The following is a 21,011-nucleotide window of genomic DNA, read 5'->3' as shown; positions in this document are numbered from 1 at the left end:
ATTTTCGCCACTCGGCTTCCATCAAATTGGCACGCCGGCAAACAGGGTGTTGATGTCGCCTTCTATACACTGAGCCCGGCTCTTGCCACGATGTTTTTTCTGCAAAAAGCATCACCAAATCTTTCCTCGAGCCTCAACTATCTCTAATCGAATTTGAAACGAAAGAGTCATTACGATCGCTAAATTGAGTCTAGAGAAGTCTTCCCGATACGCTTGATGAAATGGTTCCAGATATCAACACAGCGGTCATGCAAGCAGACAAAGGCGGATACAGGCAGATCAACAAGTCGTTGAATATATGTGCGTTTGAAGACTATCTACAGGGACAAACAACAAATCTGCCGAAATTACCGAATGTCGAGCAGCTCACGCCTCGAGTTCTACGTATACTGGGTCAGAATCCAGGAAAGGTGCGCTTTGGATGATTTTTGACTCCAAAATGTAAATACATCTCAGTGATTAACGCTTTCACACAGTTTACATATCAAGGTACCAACACCTATGTCATCGGCACTGGCACGCATCGACTTATCGTCGATACTTCTGGGGGGGAACCAGCCTGGGCTGAACTGATCTCGTCCACACTCGAATCCATGGGTGTCAGCTTATCTCATGTCTTGCTGACTCACTGGCACGGAGATCACACTGGCGGCGTCCCTGACCTTCTGAGACTGTATCCGCACTTGGAAGGGTCGATATACAAGAATGAGCCAGATAAGGGCCAGCAGAACATTACCGATGGCCAGGTTTTTAGGGTCGAGGGAGCAACTATCCGTGCGGTCCATGCTCCTGGACACTCGGAAGACCACATGTGCTTTGTTCTGGAGGAGGAGCAGGCCATGTTTACCGGTGACAACATCCTCGGTCACGGAACAAGCGCCGTAGAGGACTTGGGCATCTTCATGGCCAGCCTACAGAAGATGTACATGCAGAATTGCGCCGTTGGCCTCTCTGCACATGGAGTCACCATCACTGATTTGCCGGCGAAGCTGAAAAAGGAATTGGATGGCAAGCTGAGACGCGAGAGACAAGTAATGCAGGCGCTTGGTCGCGCTCGTACCCGTGGTGAGAGGAGCATCACTATACAGGACCTTGTCACCGAAATCTACGGCGAGGCTTTGGAGGAGAGCACTCGAACTCTTGCATTAGAACCGTTCATTGACGAGGTTCTAAGAAAGTTGGCGGGTGACTGCCGTGTTGCTTTTGAGATCCGCGGGGGAAAGAAGAAGTGGTACTCCGTAGAGGCAATGCCGCAGAATGCGGGAGGCCTGATGACGGGCCCGATGACTACCTCCAGGGCCGATGCTCGTGTTCAAGTGATGTAGGGTGGAAATGAGCGGGTTGTGGTGATAATTCAAATGCGTTTCTGCGTTTTATGCTAGTCTTCAATTAAGTGTAAAGTATTTTTTTGAATTAGATAAATTAAAATACCAACTTTATCCCGAAACTAAGCAATAATAAGTTTAACCTCATTTAATATCCTTAAGCATCTACGCTATTTTAATAAATTTAAAACATAGTACTTGATTAAGAGGTTTAAAAGATTTTAGACTTCAGCCCTGTTCTCACGGGTCCCCTTAGATGTAGATATCATGTGTCCACCTCGAATTCCGTGCATCTGGTAAGTACCATTTGGTATTTTAGTTGATAAATTTCAGCAAGGTAGCATCTTTCAGGCAAACGTGCAGTCGAATAGGACTGATACCTCCAAGTTTGTAAGAGTAGTAATATAGGTTGACATTTTCCGGTAAATGTCTGGTATTGCTACCTGGCTGCCGATGGCGTCGGAGTCCGTGGAGTGCCCAGTATTTAACCAGGCAAGTGGCCGTTATAACCCCAGTGCCTCCATGTCCTTACAATCCCACTTATCCTGTTTTTAGAAGCAGGATATTTCCCAAACTAGCACTAGCATGTCTGACCACCCAGAAATTCCAGCTCCCCCGTCGGGGGAACCCAACACTCACTTTCTTTGCTTGACAATCTGTGGCTACCGCCGACCAGGCATGAGCGAACAAGACTACAGGGAGCACATGACTCAAGTTTCTGCCCCAATGACAAGTGGATTGATGGTGAAATATGGCGTTAAAAGATGGACCATGGTAAGTGGATTGGAGGCATCATGCCTGGCCATGGGTGGTTCCTCAGCATTTCCACCTTTTGTCTTGTTGTTTTGATACCACAACTTCGTTGTTATTGTTTTGAGAATAAAAGTTGACATCAGAAAGATTCACAACACGCTTGAGACGCGCGGCCTCATGGCTCGGCTCTTTGACCATCAGATGACCAACTTGGCCGACTTTGACTGTTTCAGCCAAGTTGTGTTTCAAAATGTGGATGACTACAAGAGAATGAAACAAGATCCTTGGTATAAAGAACACTTGGTTGGGGATCACGAGAAGTTTGCTGATACCAAAAGGAGCATGATGACGATTGGGTGGGTTACAGAGATAATTAGGGATGGGGTCGAGGTCAATAGTACAAAAGTCGACTAGACAGCATTCTATTTTGAGACATTTACGTAGAGAATAAACATTGCAATGTACTCCCTGATATGCGTTCTTCGGTGAAACGGATTTCCCTTGACCAACGCTCGTGGTACCATGTCAACTTGTTGATTATGGACCCTCTGAGTAAGTGATGAGATCCATAGACCAATGTTATTGATATAATGGCCCAAGAATCAAAATGTTCCCAGTGTACCCAAGACGGCTCCCGATAATGGCAGCAGCGATCTCGTAAAGTGCAACCAGTTCCACGTCACCAACAGCTCCGCGACTCCCGTGACTTCCACCGTGGGGGAGCGCATCTTGCTCGCTGCCTCCAACTGGAAGAGTCTATTATTCGTGCTTGCCATAATAAACCATGTAAACGGTATCATGATGACTGTTGCCGCGGCAGCAAGAGCGAAGATGCCGTATGGCCTTTTAGCAGCATGGTATTTGATGCACGTAACGGCATACAACGCAAATGTGCCTATTGCCAAGACCGGCATAATCTGGTGCCCGTAGTGATACATGCGTCTCCACTGGTTAACAAGAAGCACCTCGTCGACAGTCGTGTCAAAGAAAACTGGAACCGTGATAAAAGTGAGAGACATCATTGCTCCTGTGGAAATCATGTTAGTCGCCCTGTACCTGATGGAATGCATTTCGTCTGAGATTGGTTTGCCAACCGGAGAGGAATGACCCCGTAATTACGGCAGTAACTGGAGCAATGGTTCCCGACATGGCGTTATGATCGTACAATGTTGGCAATGTGAGATCTTGATGGCCAATATAATAGGTTGTAATATGAGATGACAAGAACGCTCAGGGCAGCAGAGAGCGCTCGCAATGGGAGCAAGCCACTTTATCTTGTCGGCTATGCCACGTGGTTGATCTCCGACTCGCATTCGAAAGCCAGAGGTAGGGGTATCCGGACTTCCGACCTGGTGCCCACGGAAAATTGCCTCGGGCGAAATTTTATCGTCTATATACGGACGCTGATTTAGCACTCTATACGCTGGGCTCAATCGAACAAGGACAATAGCTAGCACTCTCTGTAGAATATATAAAACAGCAGAAGGTCCGAAGATTGCGTGCCACGTAGGAAGATACCAGCAAATTGTTATCATGTCGGTTGTAACTATGACGTCCTTCCGTCTCCCGAAAAATACATTCCAGGTCAGGCCATATTTCACAATATTAGTAGTAGCTATAATCATATACAGATTGAGTGTATTTAATATCTCGTTATTCTTGAGAATAATCCCAAAAGAAGATTGTTACGCGGGTCCAGTCTTGGGCAAATAGTTGTGTGCAAAGGGAAAGAAATGCCGACACAAGCCCATCAAAATACAAAAGGGGGTTCCCCTCGGAAACTTTGCCCCTACGCCACGCGTCTTATTTACCACGCTCACGTTCTTGCCATTGTACATTCCTCCTTCATCATCTGCTGCCTCGATCATGGCTGCAGAGAGATCCAAGTAACTGATAAAACTCTCCTCTTCATCAAAGCTCAATTGATGGCCACGCGAGACATCCGGCGATAGTCCTCCCGGCTTGATGAAAATGGTAGTAACCCAGTCTTGATGCGACCGCAAATACGCCTCGGCGAGACGCAGATCCCGATACACATGCGAAGCCGCAGTCAACATGATGGGGCGGAACCAACCCGGCATGTTGCGGGCGAGATGATCGTCAATAGTGGCAGAACTCAACAGGACGAGTTTTGGCAGCTCGATACCAGGGCGCGAATCGGCCTTGATTCTTTCCAGGGCTTGAATCACGCTTGTGGCGCTGTCCTGGCTGAGAGAACAGCCTGGGATGTTGTCGTTGGTCGTCACGACCATGAAGACGGCCTTGGTGCCTCGAATACAGCTCGTCATGAGGTCCACATCGTGTATGCTGCCTTGGAAAACTTGCACCCGTTTGTTGTCGACAATTTCTGGGAGCAGGTCATGTAGTTTCGGCTGGTTTCTGCAGTATACGTTGATTCTGGTGTCGGGAGTCTGGAGAAAGTTTTGGATAAGAGCAGCGCCGCAGTTCCCTGTGCCGCCGAGCACAGCATACGTCGCCATGGTGTTGAAAGAGGTTGGGAAATGGTACTGCAACTAGGGGTATAACCGAGGCGGGCCAGCAACAACAACACCGGCGCTTTCCCGATATAAAGTATAACGTGCCATGGCGGGCGGGGATTCCACGGCGCCTGCCTGGGTGCGGGATGAGGCTTGCTAACGTAGTGAGTAGTTTCCAACATTGAAATGTCCAATGGAAACTGCGTGCCATGACCGAACACCTTTATTCCATCTTAGCGTTGTTCCGAGACATTCGGAGAGCGAAGTGGGTCTCGTTTCCCCTTTCATGGCAGGGTGGTGTGCGAATGGTCTGGGCTGTGCTGCATTTGAACTTCGGGGTTGGTTAGTTTGGTTAGTTGCCGAGTTGTATCCTGGTCACCAAGTCAGCCATGTCCGATTGCCCGAGTAGATTAATGCGTGTCCATGATATTGATGATCCGTGAGAGAGGAAAACTGGCATTGTCTCTTTGTGCCAACAAACACCAGACATTCTTGTCACACAATGGGATTCCTCTACAGCCAGCTGTTCAAGCAACTTCCATACCCCACCGGCTCTTACAATGGCAAAACTATCGTCATCACCGGGAGCAATGTAGGGCTTGGTAAAGAAGCCGCCCGCCACTTTGCGCGCATGGGGGCCGGCAAGATCATTCTTGCTGTGCGCAACCTGGACAAAGGGAACAGCGCCAAGGTCGACATCGAAACTACAACAAGCTGCGCAAACGACGTCATTCAAGTCTGGCAAGTGGACATGGCCAGCTACGCCAGCGTGGAAAGCTTTGCCGCCCGTGTCAACGCCGAGTTAGATCGCGTCGACATTTTCATCGCCAACGCCGGCATCGCCCCCGCGAAATACGCAATCGCCGAGGACAACGAAGCCAGCATCACGGTAAACTTTATTTCCACGTTTTTACTTGCCGCGCTCGTGGTGCCCAAGCTAAAGAGCACGGCGCGGCTGTACAATACGAGACCCATGTTTTCCATTGTGTCGTCTGATGTGCACGCGCACACGACACTTCCACAGAAATCAGCACCGAATGGCAAAATTTTAACGACTGTTAACGACAGGGCTTTTGCGGAGAAGCATTGGAATGAACAGTATCCGGTATCCAAGCTGCTAGGGGTGTTTTGTGTGCGCGCTCTTGCAGAGAAATATCCTGCCTCGACGTTGCCCGTCACATTCAACTGCGTGAACCCCGGACTGTGCCACTCTGAGCTCGGCCGTGACTTTCCCACGTTGGCATTTTGGCTCATAAAACTTGTCTTGGCCCGGTCGACCGAAGTTGGGAGTAGAACATTGGTTCATGCAGCATCTCAGGACGCCGCGTCGCATGGCCAATACATGACCGACTGCGGCACGGGTGCACCATCTGCATTTGTTACCAGTGAGGAAGGAAAGGAGGTACAGGGAAGGGTGTGGGACGAGTTGGTTTTAAAGCTGGAATCCATAAAGCCGGATTGCATGAGTAATTTCTAAGCTTTTTTCTATCGTAATAATATACACTTTAGGTTGTTGACTTTGCAGCCTACCCTCTCTCTTTGTTTGGCCCGACTACCAACTCAATCCTCCCCCGACTAATGGTTTGAAGTGGTTAAATAGGAAACCTTATGGTAGGTGATAGAGTTGAGAAACAGGTGGGAAGTAACTTGCAAAGTAAATTGGGCCAATACATGCAATGACTTCACTCAACATGCAAGGACAAGTGTGAGTTGACCCTTTATTAGCGAGTGATGTCCTCAAGTCCGGTCATACAATTTATTCTCGAGACACTAGCAGACTAATAAACATAGACAGCTGTTCCAAATTGAAGGACCCGAGACAGGTGTAATCGTGCTAAACAAGTCTGGTCACTCATCTGGCATAGTCCTTCTTCTCGCTGATGCTTCTTCATATTCTGGCAGGGACATTCCCCCAAGCTTGCTCGAATCCAGCGCCCCAAACCCATTTTGCCTCGTCTGCAAGACCGACAGTGGAATCATATGCCATCCGTGCCAGATTCAGCCACGCGTCTCCCTGAAGAGGGAACATGGCCGGGTTTTGTTTCTCAAAGGGCCGAGAGACATCTTGGCCGCTCTTGAGCGCACGCACAAACTTGGCCACGTGGCCGTCATCGTGCATCTTGTTGATGGCGCGGTAGAGCTCGCTCCAGCCCATCGATGAACTCGTCTTGGCCTTGTATTCGACAATTTCCTCGACGCGAGGCGCAGCGCACCTGCTGGCCGCATACCACAGAAGATCGGTGCGGCCCTTCCATTCCACGATTCGAACCTTGTTCTCGTGGCTGATCCAAGTCTGCTGGAGCAAAACCGTCACAAAGATGGAACTCGTTACCGCATGCATATGGAAGAAGTCAATCTTGGGTGCCTTGTCGGATCGCTGTGACGCCCCGGCGAGAAACGCACTGCAGTTGATGGATTCGGCAGCTCGCCGCTCCAAGTCCATCGGGTCAACGCGAAGTTGTGCCGCCAGGCTGGTGATGGCATCCTTTGATCTCCCAAGGACGCCGTCTCTCATTTTGAGCCCCATGTCCTCCCAGCGTGGGCCGTGGAGAATGACGTCGTTTGCTCGGGCCTGCTCGAAGAGCTCTACAAGAGAGGGACTGGGAACATGATGGCCTATTTGGCTGGCGAGCTCGTCACTTCGTAGGAGGCATTCGGGAATACCGGACCACGGGTGTGTCACGGCCTGCGCGAGAGCTTCCGCAATGATGCTAGGCTGTTCAAATTCGACTCCGAGACCCAGGTGGATGATGGGATGATATGCACCCTCGTACATGCGGGCCAGAATAGTGTCTGCCAGTCTTGTCCGACTGAAACAGTACCTATGAAGGACCTCCTTCCAGTTGCTTTGGTCGATCTGCCGTTCGAAAAACGCAAGGACGTTGGTGTATTGGGGAATTTGGCCCAGTATCCCAAGCATCTTGTCGTCGTCGGCGAGGCCATTTACTACCTCGTTGTCGAGCTCTGGCGCCGGCCGCTGCACCGAGATGCCGTCGTCGTAGGCACGCTGCAGTTCGCGACCATCGCCGCCCATGGCAAACGTCGTCAGAAGAGAGTGTGCCATGTGATTGTGGCCATTGACATCTCGCCAAAAGATGTGCAGCTCATCATGATTCTTCTGTAGCAAATGGTTGGCTTTCTGCACAGAGTCGGCTGGAATGTCATTGACTCGACCAAGGATCGAAGAGTTTGCCGAGAGTTGAACCCTGTTGGCTGTCGTTGCGACGATACCAACAGGCTCGTTGGGAGCATCCGAGGCCGCTTTCTTCGTAGCCAGGATCAACACGACGGGAAATGTCACCTTTCTCCTTTCGCCGCCCATGGCATCGCGCAGCTCTTCCAACAAGACCTCCACTTCAGAATATTGATGGCCAGCCTTTTGTCGGTAGTTGGGATAGACCGACTCCAAGTACGCTTGGACGTCCTCTATAGACCAGTCTGCGCCCCAGAAATTGCGGTCTATTGTTTGCTTGGTAATTTCGTTCTCATGTCTTCGATCCACGGGGTTGAAATCAAAATCGAATCCAGCCTTGCTATTGAAGATGAGGGGGAAATCGCAGTTCCATTTATGGCGCTCAACGCTCTCCCAATCCGCTTGCGGTATGGCAATGTTATCCAGGTAGCTTATCAAAGTCTCAGCACCGCGCAGGTGGAAAGGAAACCCTGGCGTGCCCTTCATTGGCTGGTTGAAGCGGCATATACGCGTTGCGACCTTGTCATAGGCCTTGTTGCAGTTTTCCACATCTCCGTCGGCGAAGAGGCAGGGACCATAGAAGTAAATGCCCAAAGTGCCACCGGGACGAAGGAGTTGGTGAAACGACTCGAGTGCCTTGGGTGCATCTAGAAGAGGCATGCACTCGCTCACGGTAATCAGGTCCGTGTTGCCCTGGCCACCAGCCTGAACTGGTGTTTTCTCTGCCAGCGCCTCTGCTGGGGAGGTGATGAAGGTGACTCTGTCTCCAAGTTCCTGCGGCAACAGAGCCGGCGCGGCGGTTAATGCTTTGTCATTGACATCTGAGCCGACGACACGGTCAAAGTACGTTGCCAGTCTTGCCGCGATGTTACCTGGCCCCGTGCCGACGTCGTGAGCAAGACCAGTGTTGCCGTTGCCATGCGTCTTGTGGTATTGGCTGATGAGACGGAAGAAGTCCTCAGTCGGGCTGGGACGGGCTTGTACATATGACCTCCAGAAATCCAGACTACTGCCGCTTTTTACGGCGCCGGATGTGAAGGGCGTTTCGATTGTTTCCACTTTGGTTGCAGACATGCTGTTGACTGACTATGTGGCGAGGTTCGCCAGAATGAAGATGGTGACTTGGTTGACAGTTGACCCCTAGGAGATTATGGGAGACGGGGCAAGATACTTTTGGATAAATACCATCTTTGTGAGCTAGGGTCCCTCGGGCTTGTAGCTGTGCCTATCGGAGGTCCTGGCGCAGCGGGAATGTCAAGTTCCGACTGGCATGGCTTTAATACCCCGAACCGACATTTCATGGCTACTGATTGGGCGTCGGAACAAGACACAAGTAAAAGGATTTCCATTGGTGATCAAGAGTCGAGACATAGCTACCAAGCTACGAGGCACACATGCTGGTGCTGCCGATGTCTGAGGTACTTGATTCAGACATGGTGATAAATATATTACAATAAGCAAATTTGTACATCTATGGTATTTGTTACACGGGCATCATAACACCAGGGAACGAACGGTCCCCGAAGTCCCGCGATAGTTACTGGAGGGCACAAGATCTAATTGAAGCCTTGGGCGCTTGTGACATGGTCCCTACTTTGCTTTGCATAATGAAGGCTGTTTTGGTTGAAGGACGTTGGGAGAGACCAAGAACCATAAATGCCAAAGATATTTGTTAGAATGAATTGAACGTCTTTGCCCCAAGCCCATACAAGCCTCTGCCACAGTATTCAGCGGTCTCATGGTAAACAGTACGACGAATATCCAACTTGGGACAAATTTACTTTAATCAGACTGCGTAATGAATGACTCTACCTTGAAACTATACGAGTCTTTTACAAAGTACATTATCAGAAAAATACGTCCACCACATCTCTCGCCAAGGACGCCACTTTGTCGACTATGCAGGGATGGGAAAATATTAAAACTCCATTGCTGGCACAGCTGTTCAATGAGTCCATGGTCCATGAAATAAATTCTTTCCCAACTAGTTCACCGTACCTGCAGTCATGTTTGAGTCCCTGTGAGATTGAAGATATTTTAGCAGTGCGGTTTGTATCTCCGATTTCATTATCTTATGTGTAGCATTCACCGGGAACGCGGCTAGTCCCAACTGTTCCAAGGTCAGCAAGCCATCCAGTACATACTGCTTGCCGAGCATTTTTTCAATGTGTCGATTAATATCTCCAGGAGAATTGGAAGCCAAAGAACGCAGGACAGCAAATAGTTGCTCGCCCTGGGATTCACTCGTTACGCTGACAGCGACAGCCTGCAGGAATTAGCCGACTTGGCTCACTATAGGGGTAGAAGTGAATGGGAACAGATTTGCGCTCACCTGCTCTCCGGTAAGTATTTCTATGCAGTTCTGCAGTGGCGCTGGCATTATGGCCACTCCGTCGCGATTAATCATGTCCTTCTCTCTGCCCAGGATATATACGAGTCCCTTGGGATCCATGACGGCGACATCACCGGTGCGAAACCAGCGGCCCTGCCCATCTTCGTAAAAAGAAGTCTCAGAGGCGCCAGACATGTAATTTCGTATTTGACTTCCGCTCCGTATGTGCAGAGCTCCAGACTCGCCGCGCTTACACACCCTCCCTTCCGCAGAATTCCATATGCGAACTACTGACCCCGGAGACACTACGCCTACCGGACAAAGACCGCCGAAATGTGGAATTTGTCTCATCGGCGTATGTTCAAACGGCCAGCGAAATGATCCCCCTCCTTCTGTCATGCCATGAGCTACAACAACCTTTGCGCCTCGAAATACAGTTGCACATTTGGCCAAGATGCCGGCGGTTACGGCATCACCGCCAACTTGCACTGTTTGAACCGAGTCTGTATTCAACGAAGCATTCGCAACCTCTTTGCTAATCTCGTGTACCATGGGCGGAGAGAGGACCACGAAAGTGATTGGGAGCCGTCGAATTGCTTCGAAAATGTCGCTCACACAGAAGCCACGTCCCGTCAAGACGGCCGTGCCACCGGCCCTCCAGGTCAGGAGGATCTGCAGATGAGCAATGGCCCGAGACGGATGAGCTTGCTGTAGAGCCAGTGGGCAGGCCCTTTCATCAACAAGCCATGATTGCGAAAGCATGTAGTGAGTTTGCCCTCCCACCCGCATGGGACAACCCTTTGGACGGCCAGACGACCCTGACGTGAAGAGAACTGAATGAATGCGCTCTGGATCATCATTACGAGCCGCTTCGATTATTTGGTCTTGGTTTATCGCTGACCGGTTGCCTTGCTCCATGATTTCTGACAGGGTTATCCAGCCTGGCTTCTTGGCTGAACGATCCACATGAATGCAGAGAGGCCTCACAGTCGGAAAGTCGTCAACAAGCCGGTCCATCTCGAGCACGGTTCGTGTGTCTTGTGCCACAATTATGGATGGTTCAAGGGTCCGAAGCAAATGTGGCAGCTCATCAGGCCCCGTGGCAGCAAGGACGTCCGGGTCCGCGCATGAAATCGTCAATCTTGTCATAACCGAAGTCCATAGAAGCAAGCCGAATTCTGCGCCGTTCGGTATAAGCATCAGAATGGTGGATTTGGGTTGCACTCCGTTGGCAAGAAGCCCCGCCGCGAGACATTTTGCAATGGAGTGAATTTGGTGATAGGTGAGCGTCAAGTAGTTGTATCCATTTTCTCCGTCATAGATAGTACTCGTCTTTGTATGGGTATATGCACCCCCACGCTCCCCGTCGTCGTGGCTCTTGGCTAGGGCGAGGAGATCTGACAGGTGGTTTGCAGGCTGGTGTGTTGATATTATTCCTGGTTTATAGTAGCTTTTCTCCAGGCCTTGTTCGAGATGCCCAAGCAAAGATGTCGTATTAATGAGGGGGCCACCGTCAATCTCGGCCATGCTCTCTGACCTGCTTCCGTTGTATGAAGTTACTTTGTGTTGGATTTGCCGAAACTGTAACAAGACTATCAGAGCTAAGCTCAGAACACAAGAGCATCTCCAAGGCCGTACTAATGAATACTGACATAATCTTTTTGGGTTCTGACCGTTTTGCTTCCTCTGAAGAATCTTGCCGCCTTGTCTGGTTCTTTCGGGGCAAGGGCTGCTGATCGGAGTCCGATTCTCGGGCTACACGGCCACAGCCCCAGAACCGTCAAGCTGCATGCTGTTGGCTCCATGCGTACATGACACTTGCTATATATATGTCAAATGATTCCATTGTTAGACGCGTGAATATTACGTTGGAGAGAATACTTCTACAACCAGGTCCCTAAGCTGCTACTTTGCTACTTGTATGGCCCGAGGGGGACTTGACCCAGTGCTCACTCGTCATCAAATCTACCAACCTATCCAGTGGCATATTCATGATACCGAATCTCCAGAGCAGAGGCTCCACTGGTAGGCGAGCAGTACTTATTTTCCACGATTAGACGGCCCGTGTTATCCCCCACACTATTCAGAATGCTCATCATCTCAGCCATCTCCAACTCCCTTTGATTCGCGAGTTGAAACATTGTCAAGTCCCTTAGCCGAGCGAGGGCCTCTACGCTACGGCGTATTGCTCCAAGTTCGGGAAGTAACCCCGACGTAAGAACGATTCTCCCGGACCTGTTATTTTTCAAAACTTCCACCAGTTGTTTCAGCTCGGCCCGAACACCCTCTGTAACACCTGTGCATGAAGTGAGATGAAGGATATACACTGTGGCATCACGAATGGTCTGTGTGGTACCCATAGGGCGACGCTGAATAGTCACCCGTCCGTCTACTATACACCCTGGTTGGTCTAGCATAGAATCGTAGGATATGTTCTTCCCCCCGGAATTTTGCCATTGAGCTTCCAACTCACCCATCTGCACTATAATCTTTAGGCAAGGATAGTGACTTGCCAGAGCCATTGCTTGCGCCGTTGACTCGGCCCCAATCTGAGAAGGCGTATTCGACGTCAGCCAAGGGACAGATATGCTGTATGGCCCGATGACAGGCGGACGCTCACCTCCACAACGGTACCTGGTTTACCAACAAATTGGTTGGCACATTGCAATGACTGAAGCATTTCCACCAGGTCATCGTCCACATCGCCGGTTCCGTAGCGCCGGAAAGCAGACCATTGTCGCCTCAGCTGGGGTCGTTGTTCGCACTCGGTGCTAAATGAGCTCGCATGATTGCTAGCAAGGTTATACGCAGTCGCCTGCGGAGTGCTGGAGTAGTTGAGCCGTTGCGTATTGGCAGCCATTTTCAACGCGGACGGGGTCGCTGTGCCAGCAAGAAACATGACGGCGTCGAGCAGAGAAGGATTGGTGACAAAGGCGGCGGACAAGGCATTATGCGATAGACGTCCTGGTTGCGGCTCGCATAAAAACCCAAAGGCCATTGTCATACGCGCTATTCGACAGAGTTGAGCTTCCGGCACGCCTGCCAAGTCGGAGATATCTTTGATCGGCACGCTGTGACGAAGGGGGATACAAGCCAAGACTTGAAAATCCCCCAGCCAGTGTAGGCAAGCCAATAGTTGGGACTTGGGGAAGCATACTTTAGTTGACGTTCTGAACACCTGTGCAGTCTAATGGGAGAGAGCAGGAGTTTAGCATTGAGCGGCTGGGGCAAAGCATACCTGACAGGCGAGCTGTTGTAGCAGCTCCGACGGCCCCATGATGAGTTGTTGAAGATTTGCAACATTAGCCATCATGGACTTTTTGAGCTTTTGTAATTCGGCTGGCCCATCTTGAAGGATTGTATTGATCTTGATTGACTCGTCCGCGTCACTTGGGCACTGCACTCGACACATGGCGACAAGAGCTTCGACATCGGCTGTGGTGGCAGCGGCGCAGGAAACTAGGTTGGCGATACTGTCCATGGCAGCGAGGCAGCATGACGATACTGCTATTCAGTTGAAGCCTAAACTACAGCATGTGAGTCTTAGGAGTTGCCCGCAGCTTGACGGTGCCGAACTTTGAAAGTGAATATGGCTCAAGTTGGTTGGGATCGTGGCACTGAAACCCGCACCATCCTAGAAGACACCGTCGTAAAGTTTTGCATAAAGGCAATAAAGCATCCCCTTGTTCGACGGCGTAAAGATTTGGGCCGTACTTACATAATTTTCGGAGTGTGGCTTTCTATCCTGGTATGGTATAAACTCACTACGCAGACACAAGGCATTCGCTCTTGATGCTCGTTGGTGGACTAATCCGCAGAGTCGGGCTATTACTCTCAGAGGCTTCCCTGACAGTCTTACTGCAATATTCCGTTGAACCGACCTTCAGCGCATGTGCTTCCAGAAACAGGGCAGGAGGAGATATCGAGGGTTGAGCAGGCTTCTAGATCCCGGCCACATCCCTGAGCGGCTGACAACGGCAAGCGCCATCATGATGGCCCCCCGTCATGGATCTTGTGCTCGAATACTCCGTATGCATTGCGATTTCATGTGAGGCTCAGTCAACCATCACGTACACATGGTTCCGCGGCAACTGCGAGCATCATCACGTCTATTACCACCATCCAGAGCCAACAAGGCTCGAAAATGACGCAAGCCGTCAGATTCATTCCAGCCAGGCCGACGTGGCTCGATCGATTTCGAAACCCTTGTTGTTTGACTCGACGGCGCTCACCACACTCGGTAGCAACCGGGCGGATCAGATGCCTTCACTTTGGTACGGCGCCCCACGCTTGTGTCGTATCCGTCGCTTGTGAGTGAGGTACATTCAATGTTGCCACATAGTTCTTTGCCAAAGGCAACGCGGGTGTGGCGCAGAGTCGACAAACCAACATTCAGGAGCCCGGTCTTGTTCCTATCGGGCTCGACATGCGTAGGGGCCGGGGAAACGAGGCTGCGCTAGCAACACCAGGCGGACGCCACGATAGATTCAGGAACTGCAAGGTCAGCACGGATATGGATTGCGCCGTCCTGCGTTTCCGGGCGATAAGCTTGGGGTATCTGGACATGTCCTGGTCCGCCGTTGCGCCCCCGTTTCCCCGCTCTGCCATAATGTCTGGCCGGTTGGGACGAATGAGAACGGGACAACGGGTGCATGCTGTCGCTGTTGATGACACGGAGGCGATGGAACATACCGATGGATTCGTATCCAGGCATGTAGGCTTCCAAGTTTGTGTGCGGCGCTGCAGGCGTGACAAGAATGGCCATGTCGTTGGGTCAGTTCGTGTCAGCCAAACAAGGTGCAATGCAAATATATCTACTATTATCAGGCGTGGAGGACTAAGCTCACGTCACACCGCGCGGTGCAGCTCTTCTACCTTCTTTAACTTTCTACTCCATCCTTGTCAAATCTGCATACTTCCCACATGGCGACGTTGCAGTCGTCCCGAGCAGGAGGATCGAGCAATATCGTTTCCTCCACCGCGGCAACGTCGACAATGACGACAGCGACTATAGCAATGGCAGTCAAACTCAGAGATAGCTGTCACGCTTGTGCCTCATCGAAGCTCCGATGTTCCAAGGAGAAACCGACGTGTTCACGGTGCGCCAAGAGAGGCAAGGTATGCGAGTATTTTGCTACACGACGGGCCGGGAGAAAACATGCGAGAAAATCGACAACTCGGCCAAGCACGGTACCATCTCTCCCCACGCCGTCGCCAACCTTGATGCAGCCGTCCAAAGGCACCACTCCGGCATCAGGCACAATTCAAGTATTCCTGGATCAGTATCATGGCAACTATGCTGATTCTATACCAAGTCCCATTGCCTCGGCCGAAACGCCACTCTTGAGCGAGCCAACTCCCGCCGCCACGGACATGAATTTCGACGACTGCTTTGCCTCGCCTATAGATATATGCGTCTCGGGAGGGCCAGACGCCTGCAGTCACCCAGAGGACTACCTCGGATCGTGGGATCTGAGTTACTCGCTCGATCCGACAACTCTCTGGACCGAGGTGCCCGACAAGTCGACTTCGCTTCTTGATGACGCATTACAAGTATCCCCCAACCACCTTGGACCGCAGGCTTCGCTCTCCATGCCGCAGTCAGCGGCAAGTTGGCAGCAGCAACAAGGACAACAAGAGTTGAAGGCGACGCTTCAAGGGTCCTCGTGCGACTGCCTCAACCAAACTCTCGCGCTCTTGAGCCAACTTTTCCAGACTTCTACCACTGCGGCTTCTGGCTCCAGTTCTCCGACCGGAGGCCAAGCAGGAGCTTCCAGAAGCAGTCGACCCTCGCCCTGCCCCCTCAACGGCTCCTTCGCAGACAGTGAGCATGCCATCGAGTCCATCGACACCATGCTGCAGTGTCCCTGCGCCCAGGACGGCTATCTACTCGCCCTCATGTCGCTCATTGTGTTCAAGGCGCTGGCCTGGTACGAGAACGCGGCCCGACAACCACCCGGGAGAGCCGACCCGGTGGACAGCATCAGCAAGGCGGGCGGTCTTGATGACGGCAGCCACCAGAGCAGGCTGGCGGCGCAGTCTGTTCTCGGCAAACTCTATCGAGTGCAGGGACTCATCAACACCATATCGCAGCGGCTCAAGGCGCGGAATCACCAGGGGGCACTAGACGTGGCATCAAACAATTCACTTGCGAGGGACAGGCGAGAGGCAAGCGGTGGCGACGGTGCGACACTGCCCTTTTCTGCTGCTCTTCTTGACCAACTAGAGGTGGATCTTCGCAGACGAGTGCGGGCTGTATCATCTTGTGTTGTAGATATTTTACGGCATTCATAGTACCCACAATCATGTACATCTCAAATGACTGATTCAATGTTACCATAATTAAAGTATAGGGTCAAGGCGAAAGTCTAATGAGACAGGGGGTAAGAGCAATAGCAATAGGCTAGCAAAGTAGTCTGGTAGACGATTCGGATACAATTAAACTCGACGCATCTAAAGATGAACCATCGCCCCGCGATTCATCATGGTTACAATAGCACTCATCATCCGTCGGCTACTTTACACCCTTCTAGTAAGTTGATAACTCTAATCCGCATAACCGGGTTTAACATGTAGGAGGATCCCGGTAGGGGGCGAAAACGTTTGGTAATCTCTCTGATATAATTGGGCACGGAAGTCGACTGAGCCGAAACGCGGATCAAGTCAAAAACATTGCCTGCCTGCTGTGCGTGTAAACTTTGTTGCCTTGGTGGAATCGCCAGGCTGGAAAAATGCAGGGGTGCCTCCCGAGTGTCGCCCGAGATGGTTGCTGGGGTGCTCACGGCTGATGCATCATGATGGTTTTGCCATTGACGCATTTCGAGATTTCAAGATGCTCCAAGTACGGAAGCATGCACATGTAGCTATAGCAGTGGGCGCCCAATCTCGACGAGGAATTAGTTGGTTTCAGGAATAGACGCTAAAGTCCAACTTTATCTTGCTATTTTGTATCAATAGGTTTTGCCGACTTGATAGCCGATGGACCGCTCCGTACTTGCGGTTTCGCGCTCCACAATTTGCTTACTCTTGGCATTTCACGATGTAACCCCCGCAGTTGTCCATGGCAGGATTTTGATGGGAATTTAGGCAAGGGCTGGCTGCACGGACATGCCTGACTGAAGTTTACCTCCGCGGCTGAGTTGCAAGTTGAAGGGCTAGTTCTGAGTAGAGTTCATTCCACCAACGAGACGTCTTGCTCTCGTTGCAACTAGTTTGAATCGTTGCAACTTTGCGGCTCGTCCAATCTTGGGGTCGGATGGTGGGACTTGAGTCATTTGGCTCAAAGTATAACCTTGATACTTTGTACTTACTGTTAAAGCATGAGCAGGCTGGGTGCAGGAAATAACCCCTGCTCCGGGGATAACTCGGAACGCCGCTGCAGATAGTCTTCTGTTTCTGTAAGCACATGTAAGACTATGTGCTGCTAGTCGCTGCCGTCAGTCTCGGTTTATAATTTTATGCATGTGACGCTCCGCGATATGCTTCCTACCGCCTCCTGTGTGTTGTACAACAGTAGCGGTGATTTAAACCGCTCCAGCGACAATCTTTAAATGTCGGTCATACGCAGCTCCGGCTTTCTTGTTTCTGGACCAATCTTGACACCAGACGACAATAGATAAGCATTGCCACTATACTGCGGCTGTGAAATACCCAGCTTGGACGCTAAGGAATATTATGCCGTGCTTATTCCACCCTCGTATAGTCCTCAATCATTCCGCAAGTACCTTATTGGCTGGCTGTTTCTCTTGTCTTGCGCTGCATCATGGTATTCGGGGTAAATCACTGCAGCGCGCTTGTTCGGTCCGACGGTGGAGGGGGATTACATTGATTTGATCCTACTAAATCAAGGCAAAGGTATTGCTCTACCCTTGCCTTTCAGCTGTAAAGTACAATGTCTGTGGCGGGAAGGGGCGTCTTTGGCGCCAAATCGCCTTTGGGAGAACAAGATAGTACTATCGTTGAAAATCTCATTGGGGGGGTGGGCGTCAATCTGGGTTCCCAGATGTTTCGAGGAATCAATATTATCGAGATACGCGTATCTTGCACTATCTGTCTATACTACCGCTGCACATGGGATTGCTGCTAAGATGATGTACTTGATGGCACACATATTTTTTCCACCGAGGTACAACGATCATAAAATATGGACACTACCTTCTGCAATCGGCCTCAAGGATATCTTTCGCCGCCCTGCTTGCCAGTGCATACACCACCGCTTGGGGGTGGCAGGTCGTCGGATAGGGAAATGTACTCGAGTCAACGACTCTGATACCTTTCAGGCCCTTGACTCTCCAGTTTTTATCCAGCACCTTTCCAATGGCAACAGTACCCACGGGATGACGGAACGAGTATGTCTGATTCCCCATTGCCGCCCATATAGCTTCGTCTGTAGTCACACCCGGTCCTGGATAATGCTCCGATTCAATGAGCGGACTTACTTCCGGACGCTGCAATATCTCGCGAAGCTTCTTGTATGTCCACAAGATGGCCGCTTTATCGGCGACGGAGCCGTAGTAGTTGGTGTATATCAGCGGGTCGTCCTGATAGTTTGCCGACCTGAGGCTGACCCGGCCAGACGCCTCGGGCTGCACGAGGCTCGCCCAGGCCGTGATTGTGCTCGCATTTGGCGAAGGTATAAACGGCACAGTGCTGAACTCTATCATGACGTGTGGGCGATCCTGCGGCAAGGAGCGGAAATGCGAGCCGTCGATGCCATCCCAGACTGAGTCGGGAACACGAAATGTGGCAAAAACGAGTCCGTTGTTCCACCCCAACGGGCCCGAAGCGTTGGCAGCATACTGTTTTTTTGCTATCTCCGCCTCGGTTTCGTTAAACGCCCATTGCCAGAGTGTGAGTACTTCCGGGGTGACGCGAAGTTCCACAATAGAAACCGGGTGGTCTCTGAGATTCGCGCCCACCTCAGGGCTCTCGGCGACAACGGGAATGCCCCATTTTGAGAGCACATCTTTTGGTCCAACCCCAGAAAGCATAAGGAGTTTGGGGGTGTTGATGGCCCCGCCGCTGACTATAACTTCCCTGGCTTTAATCTTGACATCTTTGCCGTTGAAACGGTAGGTTGCGCCAACCGCAGTTTGGCCCTTGAAGTCGACCTTGGACACCCAGGCGTCATGTATTATTCGCACGTTTGGCCTTCTCTCGGCAATGAGCCCAAATGTATTTCGAGGGTATGATCTGGTGCGGTTCTTGGCAAAGATGGTGGCAACCCCCATGTCAATGCCGATGCCAGTCCCATCCGTCAGGTCAGCCTCGTCAAGGCCAAGTTGGCCCTGGATGGCGTTTTTAAATGGGAATTCGAAGCCGGTCAAACCGCTTGAACGGCTCACTTCCAGCGGGCCATTGCCGTACCCCGAGATGTTCACATATTGTTCGTACTCGGCGTGGGGAGGGTCTTGGTAGTGGCTCACCTCTCTGAACTCCTGCAACATTGACTTCCAGGCCAGCCCCGGATTGCCAGAAAGCTGTGCCCATTCATCGAACAGTGACGAGGCTCCTCTGCAGTAGGCCATTCCGTTCACCGCGGAGCCACCTCCGAGGGTTCGACCTTGTGCAATGCCAGGCGCATGTCCTCCCAAATTAGAGTCGGGCTCAGTTGTGAAGTTCCAATGCTGCTCCTTGATAAGGGGATAGTGAGCAGGTGCTAGAAGATTGACGGTTAGGGAGTGCGTGGGCGAATAGTGTCTGGTGGAAGTAGCAGCACCTACTATTGACCAATGAATCGTTTATGCTGTCCGGCCCAGCCTCGAGGAGGACAATGTGCTTTCGGGGGTTTCGAGAGAGTTTTTCGGCGAGTACCAGGCCTGCAGGACCGCCGCCTATAATCAGATAGTCGGCGCTGGTGTCGTCAATGCCATCGTTCGAGGCCACGGCCAAACTCGCAACCGCCGCGCCGAGCACGGCACGAAGCCAGGGGAAGTGGCCCATCAGGTGTTGCACTGAAACTCAATTTCTTTGCGTCAATAAAGTGATATTTGTTGATTATTTGGTCCTCGTTGGTGGACCGGATTCTCATATATTTGGTTTCAGTGTTGTTTAGTTATATAGTCCATGGCCTTCTACGCCGAAACCGGTGACAGTCGACCTAATATTCTAGCTCAGCCACGAGTATAGTGTCTTGCAAAGGGGCAGAGTAATCGGGCTTTGGTACCCTAGTGCGTTCCTTTGCCAAGTAATTTGGCAATTTCGGAAGGAAGCTTTTCGGATCCCGACTAGGCCCGGTCATGGTTTTGGCCTTGGCCCTGGCTGCTGGCCCCCGACGGAGCTGGTCTAGGGATGTCGTATGACTCGGAAATTCCATCAACGCTTTGCACTGCATTAATTTCAGAGAGACACTCAACTCGTGTAGTTAGGCCCTCGGAGCCTTAAACACTTGTAGTGCTGTATGTTGGCAATGTTATATTCCGCGGGCAAGTTGTCGCCTACACGGTTAACATTACGAACTATGTGCAAATGGACAAATCTAAATGACGAATCTTGGAATGAAAACTTTAGCTTACCATATTAGATTTGGGATAGAATTGAAATATAAATGGTGGCAGCATGACGGATAATCACATAAAGGCTTGACATGATATCGCCAGCCAGATTTCTAATAGGGCCGGTTTCGCTATTAAAATTAAACGAGTACTGCGTAGACACAGCATAGCAGCGGTGTGCGAGTCCCCGATATAGCAATTCTGAAACGTTATTGAATAGAAAAACAGATGACTGCACGTTCATGCATCGAAACATGAGCTCCGTTGTTCTAGAATGCATATCTGACGGTTCATGCCGATTGGCTTCTGGTAATCCAGTGTCTTACATGACAGCCTCCTACCCCGAGTCGTGATAAAACTTCTTTGCCAGCTAGAGTCTTGGCGAATTCTAATCCCCAATCTCAGCATAACTTGGCTTCTGATGCAAACATTCGAGGC

The 21,011-nt window shown here is 51.0% G+C and overlaps 9 protein-coding genes across 9 annotated transcripts; 3 read left to right on the top strand and 6 right to left on the bottom strand.

Moving 5' to 3' along the window:
* Positions 1 to 221: 221 nt before the first annotated feature.
* MAA_06574 (Beta-lactamase-like protein) lies at positions 222 to 1,325 on the top strand (the record flags this gene model as incomplete). The annotated part of the gene is made up of 2 exons (XM_007824572.1): positions 222 to 410; positions 477 to 1,325. The coding sequence occupies 2 exons, from the start codon at positions 222 to 224 to the stop codon at positions 1,323 to 1,325; spliced, it is 1,038 nt and encodes a 345-aa protein (XP_007822763.1).
* A 1,355-nt stretch (positions 1,326 to 2,680) lies between these two features.
* MAA_11604 (alpha subunit of GDP-forming succinate-CoA ligase) lies at positions 2,681 to 3,227 on the bottom strand (the record flags this gene model as incomplete). Its single annotated transcript, XM_011412519.1, has 2 exons — positions 2,681 to 3,105; positions 3,173 to 3,227. 2 exons carry the CDS (start codon positions 3,225 to 3,227, stop codon positions 2,681 to 2,683), a joined length of 480 nt encoding a protein of 159 aa, XP_011410821.1.
* Positions 3,228 to 3,763: 536 nt separating this feature from the next.
* MAA_06572 (NAD(P)-binding domain protein) lies at positions 3,764 to 4,558 on the bottom strand (the record flags this gene model as incomplete). The annotated part of the gene is made up of 1 exon (XM_007824570.1): positions 3,764 to 4,558. The coding sequence occupies one exon, from the start codon at positions 4,556 to 4,558 to the stop codon at positions 3,764 to 3,766; it is 795 nt and encodes a 264-aa protein (XP_007822761.1).
* Positions 4,559 to 5,057: 499 nt separating this feature from the next.
* MAA_06571 (NAD(P)-binding domain protein) lies at positions 5,058 to 6,032 on the top strand (the record flags this gene model as incomplete). The annotated part of the gene is made up of 1 exon (XM_007824569.1): positions 5,058 to 6,032. The coding sequence occupies one exon, from the start codon at positions 5,058 to 5,060 to the stop codon at positions 6,030 to 6,032; it is 975 nt and encodes a 324-aa protein (XP_007822760.1).
* A 411-nt stretch (positions 6,033 to 6,443) lies between these two features.
* MAA_06570 (HypA) lies at positions 6,444 to 8,822 on the bottom strand (the record flags this gene model as incomplete). Its single annotated transcript, XM_007824568.1, has 1 exon — positions 6,444 to 8,822. One exon carries the CDS (start codon positions 8,820 to 8,822, stop codon positions 6,444 to 6,446), a length of 2,379 nt encoding a protein of 792 aa, XP_007822759.1.
* A 1,026-nt stretch (positions 8,823 to 9,848) lies between these two features.
* Positions 9,849 to 11,607, bottom strand: MAA_11603 (Amino acid adenylation; the record flags this gene model as incomplete). The annotated part of the gene is made up of 3 exons (XM_011412518.1): positions 9,849 to 9,858; positions 9,893 to 10,014; positions 10,081 to 11,607. The coding sequence occupies 3 exons, from the start codon at positions 11,605 to 11,607 to the stop codon at positions 9,849 to 9,851; spliced, it is 1,659 nt and encodes a 552-aa protein (XP_011410820.1).
* A 446-nt stretch (positions 11,608 to 12,053) lies between these two features.
* Positions 12,054 to 13,561, bottom strand: MAA_06569 (AMP-dependent synthetase/ligase; the record flags this gene model as incomplete). Its single annotated transcript, XM_007824567.2, has 3 exons — positions 12,054 to 12,629; positions 12,701 to 13,267; positions 13,319 to 13,561. The coding sequence occupies 3 exons, from the start codon at positions 13,559 to 13,561 to the stop codon at positions 12,054 to 12,056; spliced, it is 1,386 nt and encodes a 461-aa protein (XP_007822758.2).
* Positions 13,562 to 15,075: 1,514 nt separating this feature from the next.
* On the top strand, positions 15,076 to 16,374 carry MAA_06568 (Aflatoxin biosynthesis regulatory protein; the record flags this gene model as incomplete). The annotated part of the gene is made up of 1 exon (XM_007824566.2): positions 15,076 to 16,374. The coding sequence occupies one exon, from the start codon at positions 15,076 to 15,078 to the stop codon at positions 16,372 to 16,374; it is 1,299 nt and encodes a 432-aa protein (XP_007822757.2).
* Positions 16,375 to 18,230: 1,856 nt separating this feature from the next.
* Positions 18,231 to 20,022, bottom strand: MAA_06567 (choline dehydrogenase; the record flags this gene model as incomplete). The annotated part of the gene is made up of 2 exons (XM_007824565.1): positions 18,231 to 19,738; positions 19,803 to 20,022. 2 exons carry the CDS (start codon positions 20,020 to 20,022, stop codon positions 18,231 to 18,233), a joined length of 1,728 nt encoding a protein of 575 aa, XP_007822756.1.
* Positions 20,023 to 21,011: the final 989 nt, after the last annotated feature.

This window comes from Metarhizium robertsii (genome assembly GCF_000187425.2).
Source record: "Metarhizium robertsii ARSEF 23 chromosome Unknown MAA_Scf_11, whole genome shotgun sequence".
In the NCBI taxonomy this organism is placed as follows: Eukaryota; Fungi; Ascomycota; class Sordariomycetes; order Hypocreales; family Clavicipitaceae; genus Metarhizium; species Metarhizium robertsii.
Note: the sequence above shows the minus strand (reverse complement) of the source record. Positions and strands in the feature narration are given on the sequence as shown.